The sequence below is a fragment of the Lathyrus oleraceus genome, chromosome 2 (assembly GCF_024323335.1).
Source record: "Lathyrus oleraceus cultivar Zhongwan6 chromosome 2, CAAS_Psat_ZW6_1.0, whole genome shotgun sequence".
Classification (NCBI taxonomy): domain Eukaryota; kingdom Viridiplantae; phylum Streptophyta; class Magnoliopsida; order Fabales; family Fabaceae; genus Lathyrus; species Lathyrus oleraceus.
In genome coordinates this window covers 194,807,685-194,827,187 of record NC_066580.1, presented here as the reverse complement: position 1 = coordinate 194,827,187, position 19,503 = coordinate 194,807,685, and the positions used below count along the sequence as shown (strand labels likewise).

The window sequence follows — 19,503 nt, the reverse complement described above, 5'->3', positions numbered from 1 at the left end:
ATTCTTATTAAGGTTAAGCAGTGATGCTTAAGCTTTACTATGGTAATATGCAGGTTGTAAAAGGAAAAGTGAAAGGTTATGGACTTCCTGCTGATATATGGAGTCTAGGATGCACTGTGTTGGAGATGTTAACTGGGCAAATTCCATACTATCCTATGGAATGTGTACGTATCATATTAGCATTTCAAGCTCATAATCCAACTGTTTCTTCTTTTTACCATGCTATTAAGATGAGATTAAACTTACGTGACTTTTCAAAGTTAAATAACTAATAGGGACTTTTTGGTATCTGTTTGATAGAGATAAAGTAGCATCTTAGAATGCTTGAAGTGCTTGTTTCAGAATTGAATGCACATGATGCATGCTTTATTTAAGTTAGGTGGTGCTCACCTGTTCTAATTATATTTTGGGGATCAAATTTTCTTTCTAATAAACAATTTCTGAAACAGGAAGAGGATAAAGAAAACAAAAAGACTTCCTAACAGGAGCAATAGGAGCAAGAGTTGGACACTATTGTTACATATGTAACTAGGAAATGATCAGTGTGTACAAGCAAAAGAAAAGGATGAAATCCCAAAACTGATGTGCTTCTAAACATCCTCTGGAATTACTTGAACTTCCCAGGGACTAACAGCGGCAGGATCCCCGATTCGACCATCTTCCCATTCCATCTAAAACACAAAAAAAATGTGATTTTTGATAAATAGCTAAGCAAATTGCTTGACTAAATGATTAACCAGATACATTTAACATTTAAAAAAACTATTACCTTTAACATTCCCCAACGAATGTCGTTGGGCTGATTGGGCTGAGAATACACTTGAACAATCCTACCAGTGATGGAAGTTTGATCTTTCCTACGATAAGTAACCCGCATTCCTTCAAACCAGACCACCTGTCTACTTGCTTCAATATAGTTTGGATCCACTAAGAAATCGCAAAAGCCGGGATAAAATTGAACTTCAAATGGCTCGAGATTAACAATATGAGTTAACACCTTCATGACGTTATGCGAGTTTACGCGAATTTGATCAAAAATTTGATCATTTTTGATTTTAATTTTCTCTGAAGCAGTCTTTGCAGCGATATTGCTCTTTCTTCGTATTCCTACGAATATAGTTCGATCTGATTTTTTCAGAAAAATTACAGAGTCATCAACGACTAGCTTTTTTTCTTTAATGAAGTTTCTCCAGCCAGCCGAAAGTACATAACGTCGGTTTATCTGTTGATGGATATGGTGGAAACGCCAATTGGTGTTGCGAAGATCTTTCACGCAAACCTCTACACAAGTATTGGAGTCCCCGTCATTGCCAACATGATCTGAAAATACATCATTTCCGTTAGTGGGGAGCCTCAGTTCCGTGTTGACGTCGGTAGGTGTTAGTAGTTTTAAAACTACACCCTCAACGCCTATGTTTCCATCTTCCAAGATAGGTTCTTGATGATCAATATGAACTACTGGTTTAAGAGTGAGTTGTAAGAAGAATTCTTCCGACTCTGCATCGGCAAGATAATCAATGGTAACAATCTCACATAAGTGAGACGAAGGATGAAGTTCGGTCATTAAACTTGGCGTGACATCTTCACCACCTGAGTGTAGCCCATGTCCCTCAGGAAAATAGTATACACGAGAGTTAACCAATGGAGTGAAGAGAAATGGTTCCGCGCACAATCTCCAAATTTTCGTATCTACCCTAATGTGATGATTTAGAGACGAAGCCGCCATAGAATCTATTACTCAAGAAGGAAGAGAGAGAGAGTCAAGAAGGAAGAGAGAGTGTTTAAACCGAAACAGAATAGTGGAGTGGTTTTGTATATATATAATAGATTAGTTAGTTTAAACCGTTATATCAGTTATAGACTACGTCATTGTTGGTTAGTTTCTGAAATAAAAATATATATTAAAATGTCGTGGTGTTAAAATTGTAGAAATTGATCATTCAATAAGAAAGAATTATAAACTAATTTAAAATAAAAATAAGTAAAGCCACTTCAGTTGGAATTTTAAAAAATAGAAAAAAGAAAATGTGCAATGTTGTAAGGGAAAAAAACAGAAATCTTCAAGTTGTAAGGTTGGTTTCACAACAAAAAAAGTTATAGAAAAAAAAAACAGAAATTGCTAATATGGTAGGTGACAAAATTGTTAATAACCCTTATTTTATATGATAGGATAAATAAAAAAATCATTTTTTTTTCTTATAGAAATTTTACATAAATAATTCATGTTTTATATAAGCAAAAATGCATTAATGCGAGAACAAGTGGTACTCAGCCTTAATACAAAGGACAAAAATCAAATAATCTGAAACTACCTCAAACAACTCAACAAATCATCTAGCTAGTCAATAAATTCAGAATCAACCAGATCCCATTTTAAAGCCCCAATAGTGCAAAAATATTACAATAAACTTGGAGGTGAGCTTTAAACCTTCCCCAATCCAAGTATTTATAAGCAACCAAACTTGGAGTTCCACTGCACAAGAGAGAAAGAGATGACAATGTGTTTCCTCAACACTAAAGAACATCAGGCCCACTAAGTCATGAGAACCCGAAATAAGCCCTCTTTTTGCTAATTCATCACGGTTTTGCGCTTCAATCCTTTTATCTCTTAAATCAGCACAAGGAGGAGACATTGCATTCGTTACTGATTGATCAAGAATGTTTAAGTCCTTCATTGCCTATTCCATCTCTAAATTAACATTCTCAAAGAACTTCATATTCCACAATTGTGCCTAGATTTCAACAACTTTAGCTTCTCTTTAAACACAAACATCTTATTACGTATAATATTTTTTGAATTCCACATTTCTACAACTAACGGAAGAAATTCTGGATGATAAATCCACGCTGAAAAAAAACCTAAAGGGCTTAGGCCCCTAATTCAAATGGCTTAATAAAGACTTGACATTATTCTGATATGTCCCTATTACCAACAAATTTCCCCTTCGCACTCCACTTTTCTATTAGACCCTCTATGAGAAGAAAATGATCTATCTTGCTCATAGAATCGCCTACTACATTGAACCAGATGAATTTGCTCGATGTTGTTGGAAAATCAAACAGATTAATACCCCTAATGAACTAATTAAATTCGTCCATTTCAAAGTTGTTTGATTTATCACTACGACTTTTTCTTTCATTGGACCTCTTGTTTTCATTGAAGTCGCCCCCCGCGGACAATTCGTTTGGTTCAAAGGAAGATTTCAAATTTCTTATTTTTGCCCAAAGCCTTCTTTTACTGTCAAATCGGACAAGATGAGTAAACATTAACCACTTGGTATACACCTGACGCTTATGTGGCATATGCTCATCACTAATGTCGTCAAAATTTCAAGAAAATTCCCTTCTCCATGGATTCAAACTATGGTCATGTTGGTTGTTGGGCAAGATAATTTTCTATTAGGCCACTTTACCTTTTGTGATTTATTTTACAAATTAAATATATATTTGTGTAAGACCCCAATTTTGACCCTAAGATCCCTCATGCTATCTCATTATTTGCATTAACATTGGGATCATACCTTGACATTCTCCTTACCCCTCATTCATTGGGTTTGTTTTGGGAGAGATCACCAAGCACCATGTGATTGTATCATACTTGTATATTATCATTTTTACTAACTAAAATACCAAAAATATGTCTTTGCATTTGCCTAACTCTTTTGTAGGGAAAGGCATGATCACCATTGATCCACCAAGTTCATATTTAGGGTTTAAGACCCCCATTGCTAAGAGCACAACCTAGGAATGATCCATAATGGTTATAAGCATCATATATGAGTCCCAATGATCTCTACATGTTATTTTGATCAAGATTTCTTCAAGAGTTTGAAGTTTATTTGCCTTGGAAACCCTAGTTCATCTCGGTATCTTGAGTAACTTCTTCAACAAGTCTCTTCACCAATTGATCAAATTTCTCAACGGACACTTCAAATTTCATCATATTATGCATATATGATCTACCATGAGTCTAAAAATTCAAGAGAATTGCAAGTTAGCAAGTTGGTTGATGGTGGTTGGCCAAATGAATTCATCTAATCAAAACTGGGTCTCCCTAGACCATATCTCCTATAATTTGCATCATATGGAAATTATTCCAAGAGCAACGTTACTCTAAGTGACATTACAAATAACTTTCATGTTAAGGTCTAGCGCTAATTTTTCTTGGAAAGTCATTTTCTATGTTGAAACATTATAGGTCATTTTGTCTAAACCCTAATTTGAAAGTCAACTTTCCAAGGCCATAACTTGCTCAATTTTTATGATATGAAAGATTTCCAAGTTGCACAATCAAATTCAAAATTTCTACTTCAACTTTGATGTTTAGAGTGAGAGCTAAATCAACTTTTATGAGCATGTGATATGAGGAAACATTATAGGTCATTTTGGACCAATACCATTGAACAAGTGATTTTCCTCAACTTCAAAAATGCATAACTCACTCATCCTAAATCTAAATGATGTCAAATTGGTGACTATTTTGAAGGTTTTTGAAATATATACAACTTTGATGCATACTCTTTTCTCATTTGGAGCTCACACAAAAAGTTAGGCAAGATGGAATAATTGAATATGTGGCTTGACACTTAAAAAATATTTTGACATGTTGAAATTTCCAAACTTCCACCTCAAAATTCACCATGATACAAGTTCCAAATGGAAAAGTGTTCAACAAAAGAGTTGATCCTCTTGATCTAAGCTTTCCAAAGAGTCCTAGTTCATTCATTCATTTTGGACAAAGTTTGATAGGTCTGCGCATGGTTTAAACAGGCCTGTATCAGTTGGCAAGATTCATGGTTCAAATGTTCAAATAACTTTGCCTTGCCATCCAAGCTTCACGCAACCTTATTTTAGTTGATTGTGGACATATTTGGATTGCTTTATGGGTCTGCACACGCCCATGCAAGCATGTGCATTGCATTACCAATTTTGGAGAACTTTTCAAGTGTGCAAATAACACTTCTCATTGCTATAAATAGAGGTCCAATGCCTCAGTTCAAAGGACCTTGCGCGCCAACTTTTCCCCCAACCTTTTTCAAACCCTCTCAATTCAAAGGAAAACCTGAGAAATTTCATTTGAATTTTGAGTTTGAATCTCACTGTTTGGAGATTCAAAAACTCCAGGATCCAAAGCTTTGCATTACTCTTAAGCCACTTCCACAAGCTCCATAAGCAAGATCAAGCACGAATTGAAGCAACATAGATCTATTTCTGCACAACATTGAAGGTAATTTTCCAGATTTTTCTTCTCTTCGATTCTCTCTTAATACTCATCAATTCTCTTGGATCCTTGGTTGTATGAAGTCCTATCAATGTAGACAAGAAGATTGAGTAGCTTTGAGGTCAAATCGAAGCAAATCAGTTGACACACCTCAAAATTCAACTCCACGTATCTCTATATATATTTGGAGTTAGTTAAATTTGAGGTGATATTCGTGATATACGCCATTTTTTCTTCATGATCATGTCTTCCTTTTTCAATTATGATATGGTGATGATTGGAGCAGTCCGGCCAGCGTCATCGGAGAAGATGATCGACCTTTGGCTCCGGCGATGAGCTGGAAGTGTTCAGAGCCATTGATTTGTTTTAAATTGTTTTAATCAAGAGCGTACATTGTGATTACCATGCGCGTGGACATTTGACTCAAGCGTACCATGGAACGCACGCTCTCCACCACTTGATCTACCACCTCAATTAATGAGGGAGATCAAGTGGTCCACGTTTTTTTTTATTATCTGATTTTTATTTTTATTCCTTTGATTTTCATTAATTCATATTAATTTTAATATTGATTCAAAAAATATGAGAGTTTCACAAAAAAATTTCAAATAAAATCCTCTTTTATTTTCTGAATTAAAATTATTTTTTGGATCATTATTAATATTTTTCATGATTTAATTGATTTTATGAATATTTTTAATTGTTTAAAAATACTTTTAAGATTCCAAAAATTCTGAAATTTTTTCTCCAAGGTCCTTTGACCTTGTTTGACTTATGATAAATCTCATGGCCATTTCTTTGGTGTTTTGATGAGGTTTTAGGAAATTGACCAATCATATTTAATTAAATGCATTATTTTTAGTATTTTTAATTGAATAAATGACAAATAAATTGTGTGGAGCCATGTTAATTATTTTTGTGAGTTTGACTTGTGTTGTTGGGCCTTGGACAAGGTTGATTTGACTTTGTTAGATTAAGATCATTGGATTTAGGGGATTGATGGAATGTACATTCCATCTCCCAAAATGAATGAATGATCTTAACTTGGTAAAAGTCCTCCTTTGTCCAATTTGAGTTTGATCCATTTCCCATCCCTCTTCATCTCATTCTTCTTCTTTATGCATTCATGTCATGGACCTATGATATCTCTATATCCTAAGGTTAGTTGATTGTAAAATCAACATAAGTATGGATGAGATTAAGTCTCCCACTTTGCATATTCTTTTTGTGTGTGGTATGTTTCATGAGCATAGTTCATCTTACTATGTCTCTAACATGCATTAACACCAAAATTCTATTGCCCAACCTCAAATAGTTGTGACTTCTACATAAGTCCATTTACGATTGCTTAAGATGACGCTAAATTTTCACACAAAAGGCATATCATTCTAGTTAGTGAGATTGTAAGTCTCCCTTCTTTCATGGTATTGTATGGAAACTTGGCATTTTTCTTTCCTTTGGAAAATGTCTTGGTTCAAGGATCCATGCTTGTGATAAGTGGGTTGAGTGTTCTCCAAAGAATGACTTAAACAAAAAAAAAGCAAAGAAAAAGCAATACTAACTTTTAACTCATTAACAACTAACATTTAATTTCAAGTCCTTTACTTTCAATGCAATTTAATTTTCAAGCTTTATTCATTTTCCATTATTCATACAATTCTAATTGTTTATGTTAATGTCTTTTTTTCACTTTGTCTACTTGGACCATATTTTGTGATATATTGTGTTTGTTTGTATGGTCTTTGACCATTAATGTACATGATAAGAACAAAAACCCTAAAAAATATCTTGTGTGGACTGTTGGTTTAATATGAGACAATTGGACTTAGAATTTAGGCAACACTCCCTATGCAAAGGAGTTGGCCAATGCCAACTTTCATGTAACCAAGTGCTTGTGATTTGAAACTTCATCTAATACATCATTGAAGATCCATTTGAGTTAATCTACAACATGATCATTGTGAAGCTATTATTTTGAACCCATGACCTATGACATTGTGGAATTCATCTGCTACATGGGAAAATTTTGAAGAAGATCATGGAGTTCTAAGCTTGGATGGGGCTATCTTTATTTGATGTCTTGCTCTTCAAGTGGTTATATTTTGCATTGTTTATTGCTTGATTCTAATGTCCAAGAGAATTTTGGGTTTCTATATGACATTCTTGTCTATGGGATTGCAGCCCATTGGTAAGATCTTTTCAACTCTCAACTTTTAAATTTATGCTTAGGATTAGTCTCTTCATCTCCTCCCCATTTCTATAATTTCAAAATCTCTCCCTCCTTTTAAAATCTTCTTTGCTTGTGTCTATTTTTCTAAACTTAGACCATTTTTGCAAACTAGAAACTTTGGGCTTATGCCATTGCATTTTCAAACTCTTTTCTTAATCAAACTTGTAAACGAACTTAATTATACCTAATTTAAAATTTTCGAAAACCAAAAAGAACTAACCCATCCAAACCATTTTTAGACCTTTGTGTCTTTCAAACTTAAATTTCTGTTAAAAACAATGCATCCACTTTGAAATTGATACCACGAACTACGAGGTTTTGATCCCTCATTTTTATGTTGGTACGTAGGCACAAGTCCGAAGGTCTTGTCAAACACAAAAATATAATTAATGAATTCTTTTCTCATCCTCCCATTCTATTTGTTTGCAAACATTATTTGTACAAAACACATATGCACACAAAAAAGGGCTCCCTAGGAGTACCTAGGACACTTTTGGTGCTAACACCTTCCCTCTGTGTAACCAACCCCCTTACCTGTAATCTCTGCCATTTTATTAGTTTTGATTTGAAAACTTCTTATTTTTTTTGGTTTTGTTCGTACTTTTCCCCTTTCCCTTGGAAACAATAAAAGCGCGGTGGTGACTCTTGTTTATTTGATGTCTAGCTTATCCATAACTTGATGATCATGAATTTACCGCTACAATTTATCGCCGCTGGAAAGTTACAGAGTCGCCATCATCCTTTATTCGTTCCTAAGGAACAGGAAAATAATGATAAAACCTAAAGGTTAAGGATGAGACCTAGGATCTGGGAGTCGCTTAAGCAAGAGGAAAATGTTAGGCACCCCTCACTTCCATTGCATTCAATGGGAGCCTTCTCTAGTTCTAAGGTTACTATGAGATGTCTTTTTACTAAGGTTGATTAATCTTTGCTTAATTACTAATTTTTTTATTTAAGAAAAATTATTTATTAATTTTTAAGAAAAGAATTGATTTAGTTACAAAACGGACAAAAACGTTTTCTTATAATTGTACTCACTAGTGTGTTTCAACTCTATGCCTATGTACCCTCAAACAATGTGAAGGATCAGAGTACCGTAGTTCGGCTAGAAAGTGATTTTATGTTTGTTGATTTTAGATTTTGAAAGTTCTTAACACATCGGGGCGGAGAAATGTTTGATTTGAAAAAACGTCTTGATGCGCAAGGGCAGAGAACCAGATGTTGGAGTGAGTTTGCTTGATTTTAAATGGATTATGGTTGATTGTAAGAAATGATATGATTAATTTGATTAAAAATGATATGATTAATTATGATTATGGCTGTCTTGATACACACACATAGACACACATACGGGCACACACGCACACACACACACACACACACACACACACACACACACACACACACACACACACACGCACAAGCACACGCACACACACACACACACACATACGTAGGGGTGTGTTAATAACAATCAGATGTTATTTTTTTATTTGATTATTTAAACCTAATTAATAACTTTTAACTAACCTAATGTCAACTTAATTAAACTCTAACACTACCTTAAAATCAAAATATTCATTAACTAATCACTTGATTAACTAGTATTTAAAGTTTTTTACAATAAGGTAACACTATCATATATTAATTAATTATAAATTATTTTAGCTAATTAAATTGTGACTAATTTTAATTGTCTTAATCAATCCCTAATCTAAAACTAATGGAAAGAATTAAAATAGAAAACAAAAAACAAATAAGAAAATAGAATAGAAACTAGAGGGGTGTATATTCAGTTGGATGAGGACATGGGCCAATTGTAGGGGTGTGTTAATAACAATCAGGGAAGGACCAATAGCTTCCTGGAGCCTAACACTAAAGGTGGTCTAAGAAAGAGTCAATGTGTTGACTCTAAATCCAAAGCGTTGGATTGATCTGAAGGCTCAGCGCACAACCTATGAGGGACGTTGGATCAGGAAGTAAGACGATCACAAGGCCATGAACATGAGTCTACAGAGTGACCACGGTGTGTTGCACGTATATGACCATCAGTTGACTGAGATAGTCAACTGATCTGAGGCGCTGCAGAGTGCCACATGGCACTCATAAGAGGAAACACGGACTTTTCTCCAATTCATTTCATTTTTCTATTCTTCTTCTCTCTTTACTCTCCCTTATTCTCTAACTTATCTCTAAACACTCTCTCTCACCCTTACTCTAATACCCTTCTCCTTGTCACCGTCCTTAACCCAAAGATGCCCATAAAACTACCATCAAACCCAAATCTCCGGTTGAAGTTCAACCGGGATATTCATACCTTCAAACCCCTAACCCAGAACCCTTCCAGATCAAGAACCCTAGGATATAACCCTAACCTTAACCCCTTTATAGATGAACCATAACCCCTAAGACGAAGAACCTTAACATCCAAAGCAAAGAACCCTAACCCTTCTGAGGAACCCTAAACCTCAATCTTATGAACCTAGCCTAAACCACACCCAGATCTTCAAACCTTTATCATGTTCATCATGAACATGATGAACATTGATCATCAACCTCATAACTCTAACACTCACAAACCCGAAACTAACCATACCCTTTTTTAAATCCTCTCAAACTTAACCTAACCCATAGATCTCTCTGCTCTGCATCCAAATCCAACCCTCAAACACAAAACATTCGAACAAACATATACAAACCCTAAATTTCCAACACCTAATTTGTAAACCTCAAACTTCAATAAAATCAACCATAAACAAAGTCAATCACATACAAGAAGCAAGCAGGAAAATCAAAATAACAAGATTGATAAGTACAAAAGTGAAAAAGGGTGTGAATGACCAACCTATGAGAGTGAGAATTCTCTCGGTTAAAAGGTAATATTCTATTATTTTAACTTTTATTTGTTTTGGATATGGATGTCTTCTAACTCCTTCCCCTTCTTCTTATCTCTATTTGTGCAAGGTTCAACAGAGACTTGATATGAGGTTGAGCTCTGATTACTTAGGACTTCAAGGCGAAGAACCTGAAGTATCAACATATGAAGAGCTTTAGTGTTTAGTTAGGTTTGGAGCAACAAGAACTTTAGGGTTTAGTATTTTTGTCCCTTTTCTGAGTTTTCTTTCTCTTATTTATATATTGATTTTAGGGTTTCATAGTTTATTTATATGTTTGTATTAGGAAAGCTTTTATATGATTGTGATTTGATTTTAATTAAGTTTTAGGGTTTCTGATGTATTGGATTATTGTGATGTATTTGGTCTAGTTTTTTTTGTGTAATTTTGATTCTTGGATGTATTTGTAATCTGAAATGGAAAGATTTGATTGATTCTTTAAATTAATTTCTTTGGTCTATCTCCAGATGCACTATAGACATGCCTAGGGTTTCTAAGGATGGTACGGATTAGGGATGGACCTGGGTCATAACCTTGACCCGGTTTGTTGATAATGGGCCTGGATTCGACCTGGTCAAGAAGGTTGACCAGATGCTTCCTCCAAAAACCGAACCTTTGACAAACAATATAACTATGGTTTTTTCCTAAAAGAAATTAAATTATGATAATATAAATATTTAACTTTAATAAAAACAAAGATATTAGTAAACCTAATTCTATAACTTAAATATAAATTAATCTCTAATATTAATAAAATACTAATTGACTTCAAAATATAATAATTCAAATTAAAATAAGCTTAAACGGTTAATTAATTTAATAAAGGCCAATAACTTCATAACCTATTCTAATAAAAATTTAATTTTTATTTAAAATATTTATCTAACAAGCTAATAGTAAAAGTTAATAATACCCAAACACATTTTTATATATATTCTAATTAACTCAATTAAATAACTAGAACACTGAAAAACCAAAAATAGCAAAGTATTATATAAAACGGGAATAAATTTGAAAATAGGATTAAAAAAATCAAAATAGTCCTCTTTTGAGTTTATAGGTCTTTGGAGTTGACCAGATGGCCTACAAATGGGATCCTAACAAATGCCTTGTACTCTAAACAAGCTGGATTATGAGTGGTCAAAATTTGGGGAGCGAAAGCTTCCCCTAATTAATCAACTTTAAACAGAGATGATGGTGACGATAAGTCTTCATTATCTCACGGTGAAAGATGATTAAATATAGGGAGACACCCTAATTTTGATCATTATATGAGTAAACTCTATGGACTAGTAAGGTTTTGACAACCCTTACTGCTCTATTGGTATCCGAACGAACCTTTGATGGAACCCTTGTGAAATTCTAATCATTATCATGATGGAACCCTGATGTTACCCCAATGAAACCCTAGTAGAACCCTTTTGATTAGTTTCAACTCCTCCGGTTGAAGCTTGCATACAATTCATATGATCATTCAATCATTTTACGGAATTTAGGTATGACCTCTGAGTCTGGAAGATAGAATTTTTCCTGGACTTCTCTTTCAAGTTATCAATCCACCGGGAGGCCCTAACTTTTTCCAAAGTCACCTTTTTGGGTTTTTGACTTAGTGGGCTTTTATCCTCTTTTTTTTGGGCATAGTATTTTTTGACTGCGTCAGAGTTCTTAGGTCGTGGTAACTCCATTCTATCCATGGTTATAAGGATTAAGGCTCCACCAGAGAAGGCCTTATTCACGACATATGGTCCTTTGTAGTCTGGGATCTATTTTCCGCAGGGATCTTTATGGATGGGTAATATATTTCTTAGCACTAGGTCTCCTTCTTTGAATAGTCGAGGACGAACTTTCTTGTCGAACGCTTTCTTAAGCCTTCGGAGATATAATTGTCTATGACATATTGCAGTCATACATTTCTCTTCTATGAGCTTTAGTTTATAGAATCTTGTTTGTACCCATTTTACCTCTTCCAATTTAGTCTCCATCAAGACTCTCAATAAGGGGATCTCGACTTCAATAGGGAGTATTGCCTCGATGCCATATACTAGAGAGAAAGGGGCTGCTCCTGTCCACGTACGAATCGAAGTTCTATATCCATGTAGTGAGAAAGGGAGCATATCATACCAATCTTTGTGGGTTTTCACCATCTTCTGGATAATTTTTTTGATATTTTTATTTGCTGCTTCTACTGCTTCGTTCATCTTTGGTCGGTAAGGAGACGAGTTATGGTGTTCAATTTTAAAAATTTCGCATAACTTGTTCATCACTTTGTTTTTAGATTATTCATGTTATCAGTGATAATCTTATTAGGAACACCATAGAGACAAATAATATCTTTCTTGATGAACTGGGCAATCACTTGTTTCGTTATGTTGACGTAGGGAGCAACTTCTACCCACTTTGTGAAGTAATTGATGGAAACCAGGATGAACCGATGTCCATTTGTAGATTTTGGCTCGATAATTCCAATTATGTTTATTCCCTACATGGAGAAAGGCCATAGAGAATTCAAGACATTCAGGGGAGTAGGTGGAACATATATTTTATCCGCATAGATCTGACACTTGTAACATTTCTTGATGTATTTGAAGTAATTGGTCTCCATAGTTAACCAGTAATACCCTACTCTGAGAATTTTCTTAGCCATGGCGTGTCCATTGGTGTGAGTACCAAAGGATCCCTCATGAATTTTATTAATAAGCATATCCGCTTCATGTCCATCCAAACATCTGAGCAAGACCATGTCGTGATTCCTCTTGTAGAGAACGTCATTGTTGAGGAAGAATTAGGATGCCAATCTTCTGAGTGTTTTCTTATCGCCGCTTAAAGAATTTGCAGAGTACTCTTGTTTTTAAAGGAACTGTTTAATGTCATAGAACCAAGGTTTATTATCTTCTCCTGCTTATACTTTTACATAATATGCTAGCCCATCCATGCATTGAATTGTTATAGAAGGTTCTTCATTATCCCACTTGACCTTGAACATAGATGATAAAGTGGCAAAGGCGTCTTGTAGTTGATTCTCCTCCCGAGGAATATAGTGGAGGGTAATCTCTTTAAAATAGGTGATCAATTTCTGGACATGGTCTCGATATCGGATTAGCTTAGAATTATAAGTCTCTCATTCTCCTTTGATTTGATTAATGACGAGAGTGGAATCTCATACACTTCAAAGATCTTGATTCTTAGCTTAATGGCTTCCTCGATTTCCAAGATACATGCTTCACATTCGACTATGTTATTAGTGCTGGTGAAGCATAACCTAGCTGTGAATGGGATGTGAAACCCTATTGGAGAAGTTATGATAACTCTAATTCCATGCCCTATTATATTTGAAGCACCATCAAACACAGGCGTCCATCGTGATCCTGGTTTAGGTCCCTCCTCTAGACCCAGGGTCTCGCAATCCTTCACGACCATAACATCTTCGTCGGGAAAGTCAAACTGTATGGGTTGATAATATTCCATTGGCTGGTGAGCAAGGTGATCTGATATCACACTTCAGCAACTTAATTTCTGATTTGTATTAGCACGTGTAACAGCAACCTTACAATTCAGCAGCTCAAATCTCTTCAGAAGCTGAAGTTCATATTTCAGCTGATGTAAAATTATGCCTTTCTTAGAGTACATAATCTCCATACCTAGAAAATAAACCATATTTCCTAGATCAGGTATCTCAAACTCATTCATCAGCTCCTTCTTGAACTTAGATATCTCAGGTTCACAACTTCTTGTTAGCAATGTGTCATCAACATACAGACACATCACAATCATATTTCTTTCAAAAGTATGTTGAACATAGAAATCATACTCCATCTCATATTTTTGAAGTCCATGCTTCTTGAAAAATGAATCAAATTTTCAGATTCCAAGCTCTAGGGGTTTGCTTCAGTCCATACAAAGGTTTGTGTAATATGTAGAACATCCCTTCCTGATTCTTTTCCTCAAATCCAGGAGGTTGTGACACATAAACCTCTTTTTCTAATGGACCGTTGAAAAATGCATATTTCACGTCTAAATACATCAGAGGCCAATTCCTGTTAGCGGTTATTGCAATCACCAACCTGATTGTTTCATGTCTTGCTACAAGCGCAAACACTTCAAAGTAACCCAACCCATGTTTCTATAGAAAAACTCTTACAACAAACCTTGCTTTGTGTTTTCCAATTGATCCATCCGGATTTAGCTTCACCTTATAAACCCATCTCATGCTGATGGCTTTCTTGTTCTTTGGAAGTTCTGTCAGATTCCAAGTCTTCTCTCTCTCTCTCTCTCTCTCTCTATATATATATATATATATATATATATATATATATATATATATATATATATATATATATATATATATATATATATATATATATATATATATATATGGCATCAAGTTCTTATTTAATGGCCTTCAGTCAGACGTTCTACTTGAGAGCTTCTTCTGTACTTACGGATTCATAGTCTACTAACATGGAACATTGAATAACTTTCCCTTCATAATCTACTTCAGTATCTTGCAGCATGTCAAACTCTACAAACCTTCTCGAAATTTTTCTGATTCTTTGTGGCCTCTGAAATTATTCAGAACCTTCTGATTCTGGAACAATATTAGGTGTTGGAACTCCATAAGTATCGACTTCAGAAGCATGGCCACCTTCAGAATCTGGAATATTCCCAAAATCTGGAATACAACCAGAATCTGAATCACCATCAGAATCAATCTCGCCTTCTGATTCTGACTCACTCTCAGAATCATTTTCAGGCTTTGACTAATCTTCAGAATCATAATCAACCTCTTCAGAAGTTAACTTTGCACTAGAGTAGAATTGAGACTTGCTTCAGTCTCATACTTCTGACTCTTTCACAACAACATCTCTGCTTACTTCAACCTTATTAGTGAATGGAAAATAAATTTTATAAGCACATGTACTGTGATACCCCATCAGTAACATCACCTTGATTTTATCATCCAACTTCTTTCCAGTAGCATCTAGAATATGTTTGTAACAGACAAAACCAAATACTCTGAAATGACTCACGCTTTTCTTATCTTCGGTCCACCTCTCAAAAGGAACAATTTCCACCAGCTTCATGGTTGGACACCTGTTGAGCACTGTAGCGGTAAATTCACGACCATCAAGCTATGGATAAGCTAGACGTCAATAAAACCAGAGTCGCCACCACGCTTTTACTGTTTCCAAGGGAAAAGGGAAAAGTACGAACAAAACCCAAAAGATAAGAAGTTTTCAAATCAAAACTAATAAAATGCCAGAGATTACAGGTAAGAGGGTTAGTTACACAGAGGGAAGGTGTTAGCACCCAAAGTGTCCTAGGTACTCCTAGGGAGCCCTTTCTTGTGTGCATATGTATTTTTGTACAAATGATGTTTGTAATAAATAGAATGGGGGGATGAGAAAATAATTCATTAATTTTATTTTTGTGTTTGACAAGACCTTCGGGCTTGTGCCTACGTACCAACATAAAATGAGGGATCAAAACCTCGTATTTCATGGTATCAATTTTAAAGTGAGTGTATTGCTTTTAACAAAATTTTAAGTTTAAGAAAGGCACAAAGGCCTAAAATGGTTTGAATGAGTGTTAGTTCTTTTTGGCTTTTGAAAATTTTAAGTTAAGTATAATTAAGTTTATTTACAAGTTTGATTAAGAAAATAAGTTTGAAAATGCGATGGCATAAGGCCAAAGTTTCTAATTTGCAATATGTTCTGAGTTTAGAAAATAGACACAATCAAAAAAGATTTTTAAAATGAGGATAGATTTTGAAATTAAATAAATGGGGAGGAGATGAAGAGACTAATCCTAAGCACAAAATTTAAAAGTTGAGAGTTGAAAAGATCTGACCAATGGGCTGCAATCTAATAGACAAGAATGTCATATAGAAACCCAAATTTCCCTTGGACTTTAGAATCAAGCAATATCAATACACAAATAGCAAGATGAAGAGCAAGACATCAAATAAAGACAGCCACATCTAAGCTTAGCAACTCCATGATCTTCTTCAGAATTTCCCATGTATCAGATGGCTTCAAAGATGGCATAAGACACAGGTTCAAAATAACAACTTCACAATGATCATGTTCCAGATGAACTCGAATGGATCTTCAATCTTGCATCAAAATTAATGTTCACTTCACTAGCACTTGGTTTCATGAAAGTTAGCATTGGCCAAGTCCTTTGCATATGGAATGTTTCCTAAATTCTAGGTCCAATAGTCTCAGATCAAACCAACAGACCACACAATATGTTTTTTTAGGTCCAAAGATAACACAAACAAACAAGTATACACAAGCACAATATATCACAAAATATGGCCCAAGTGGGCAAAGTGAGAATGACATTAAAGTAAATAACTTGAATGGTATGAGTAATGGCAAATGAATTTAAAGCTTAAAAATTAAAGTGCATAAAAGTAAATGACTTGAAATTAAATGTTATTTGTTAGTTGATTAGAAGTTAGTATTGCTTTTGCTTTTGTTTTGTTTAAGTCATTCTTTGGAGAACACTCAACCCACGTATCACAAGCATGAATCCTTGAACCAAGACATCTTTCAAAGGAAGGAAAAAAGACCATGTTTCCACACAATACCATGAAAGAGGGGAGACTTACAATCTCTCTAACTAGAATGCTATTTCTTTTTGTGTCAAAATTTAGCGGTATGTTAAGCAATCGTAATTGGACTTATGTAGAAGTCACAACTATTTGAGGTCAGGCAATAGAATTTTGGTGTTAATGCATGTTAGAGACATAGTATGATGGACTATGCTCATGAAACATACCGCACACAAAAAGAATATGCAAAGTGGGGGACCTAATCTCATCCATACTTATGTTGATTTTGAAATCAACTAGCCTTAGGATATAGAGATATCATAGATCCATGACATGAATGAATAAAGAAGGGGAATGAGATGAAGAGGGAGGGGGAATGGATTTAACACAAATTGGTCAAAGGAAGACTTTTACCAAATTAAGATCATTCGCTCATTTTGGGAGATGAAATGTACATTCCATCAATCCCTTAAATCTAATGATCTTAACCTAGCAAAGTTAAATCAACTTTGACCAAGGCCCAACAACACAAGTCAAACTCACAAAGTCAATTAAAATGGCTCTACACAATTTATTAGGCATTTAAACAATTAAAAATAATAAAAATATGCATTAAATTAAATTATGGTTGGTCAATTTCCTAAAACCTCATCAAAACACCAAAGAAATGGCCATGAGATTTATCATAGGTCAAACAAGGTCAAAGGACCTTGGAGAAAAAACTTCATCATTTTTGGAAACTTAAAAGTATATTTAAACAATTAAAAATATTCAAAAAATCAATTAAATCATGAAAAATATTAATAATGATCCAAAAAATAATTTTAATTCATAAAATGAAAAAGGATTTTTTTTTTGGTGAAACTCTCATATTTTTTGGATCAATATTAAATTTAATATGAATTAATGAAAATAACACAAATAAAATGAAAATCAATTAATCAGAAAAAACGTGGACCACTTGATCTCCCTCATTAATTGAGGTGGCAGATCAAGTGGACCAAAATGCGTGTTCCACCATGTACACAAGTCAGCGCGCCATACAAATGGTATTCAAAACCAATGCTTATGATTAAAATAAAATGAACTGATTCTGTGGCTCAGAACCATTCCAGCTCATCACAGGAGCAAAGCGCCGGTCACCTTCTCAAGCAACCCTGGCCTGACTGGTTCACTCATCACCATCACAAAAATGAAAAAGAAGGACATGATTTTAAAGTAAAAATGACATTGATCACGAATCTGACCTCAATTCATCCTAACTCCAAGTATATTGAGAGATACACAGAGTTGAAGTTTGAGGTACATTAATTGAGTTGCTTCGATTTGACCTCAAAGCAACTCAATCTTCTTGTCTGCATTGGTAGGAATTCAGACAACCAAAAATCCAAGAGAATTGATGAGAATTGAGAGAGAATCGAAGAGAAGAAAAAATCTAGAAAATACCTTTAATGCTGTGCAGAAATCGGTTGCTCTTACTTTGATTCTTGCTTGATCTCACTCAGGAAGCTTGCAGAAGTGGATTAGGATTGAAACAAAGCTTTGGATCCCTGGAGTTTTGAATCTCAAAATAGTGAGATTCAAACTCAATTTTCAAAGAAAATTCTCAAGTTTCTCCTTTCAAATGTGAGGGTTTAAGGTATTGGGGAAAAACTGGCGCGGAGGGTCCTTAATTCTGATGCTAGAAGCCTCTATTTATAGCTGTAGCTCATGACATTTGCACCTTCAAAGTTGCTTCCAAATTTGACAATTGAGTGATGCATGCTTTCATGGGCGTGTACAGGCCCATGAAGTTACTCACTTAGGTCCATAATCACATGTAATTGAGTATGAATGTGGATTGGAATGCAAGGCAAAGATGTGCAGCTGTTTGAAGTTTGATCCTTGCCAAATGAAGATGCCATGTTTAAGCCATGCGCAGACCATTCAAACCTTGTCCAAAATAGATGAAATTGGACTCTTTGGAAAGGTTAGATCAAGAGGAACAACTCTTATGTTGAACAATTTTCCATTTGAAGCTTTCATCATGATTAATTTTAAGGTGGATGTTTGGAAATTTTAACATATAAAAAAAATTTCTAAGTGCCAAGCCATATGTTCACCTATTCCACCTTGGCTAATTTTTTATGTGACCTTCAAATGAGAAAAGTGTCTTCATCAAAGTTGTAGATCTTTCAAATACCTTAACAATGGTCACAAATATGACCTCATTTACATTTGATATGAATGAGTAATGCATTTTTGAAGTTGAGGAAAATCACTTGTTCAATGGCATTGGTCCAAAATGACCTATAATGTATCCTCATATCACATGCTCATAAAAGTTGAATTAGATCTTACTACAAACATAAAGGTTGAATTAGACACCTTTAATTTGATTGTTCAATTTGTAAATATTTCATCTCATAAAAATTGAGCAAGTTATGGCTTAGGAAAGTTGACCTCCAAATTAGGGTTTATACAAAATGACCTATAGTCTTTCACCATAAAAAATGACTTTCCAAGAAAAACTAGCTCTAGACTTAAACTTTAAAGTTGTTTGGAATATCATTTAGAGTAACTTTATATTGGAATCATTTTGATATGATAAATATTGTAGGAT

At 34.6% G+C, this 19,503-nt stretch overlaps 1 protein-coding gene and 1 pseudogene across 1 annotated transcript; one reads left to right on the top strand and one right to left on the bottom strand.

The window, feature by feature from the left end:
• The window catches only part of LOC127118850 (mitogen-activated protein kinase kinase kinase 1-like), a 14,989-nt pseudogene extending 14,123 nt beyond the window's left edge, over positions 1 to 866 (top strand).
• LOC127122569 (auxin response factor 16) lies at positions 591 to 1,726 on the bottom strand. Its single transcript, XM_051052882.1, has 2 exons — positions 770 to 1,726; positions 591 to 671 (listed from the first exon to the last, which is right to left on the bottom strand). Exons 1-2 carry the CDS (start codon positions 1,724 to 1,726, stop codon positions 591 to 593), a joined length of 1,038 nt encoding a protein of 345 aa, XP_050908839.1.
• Between the last annotated feature and the right edge of the window lie 17,777 nt (positions 1,727 to 19,503).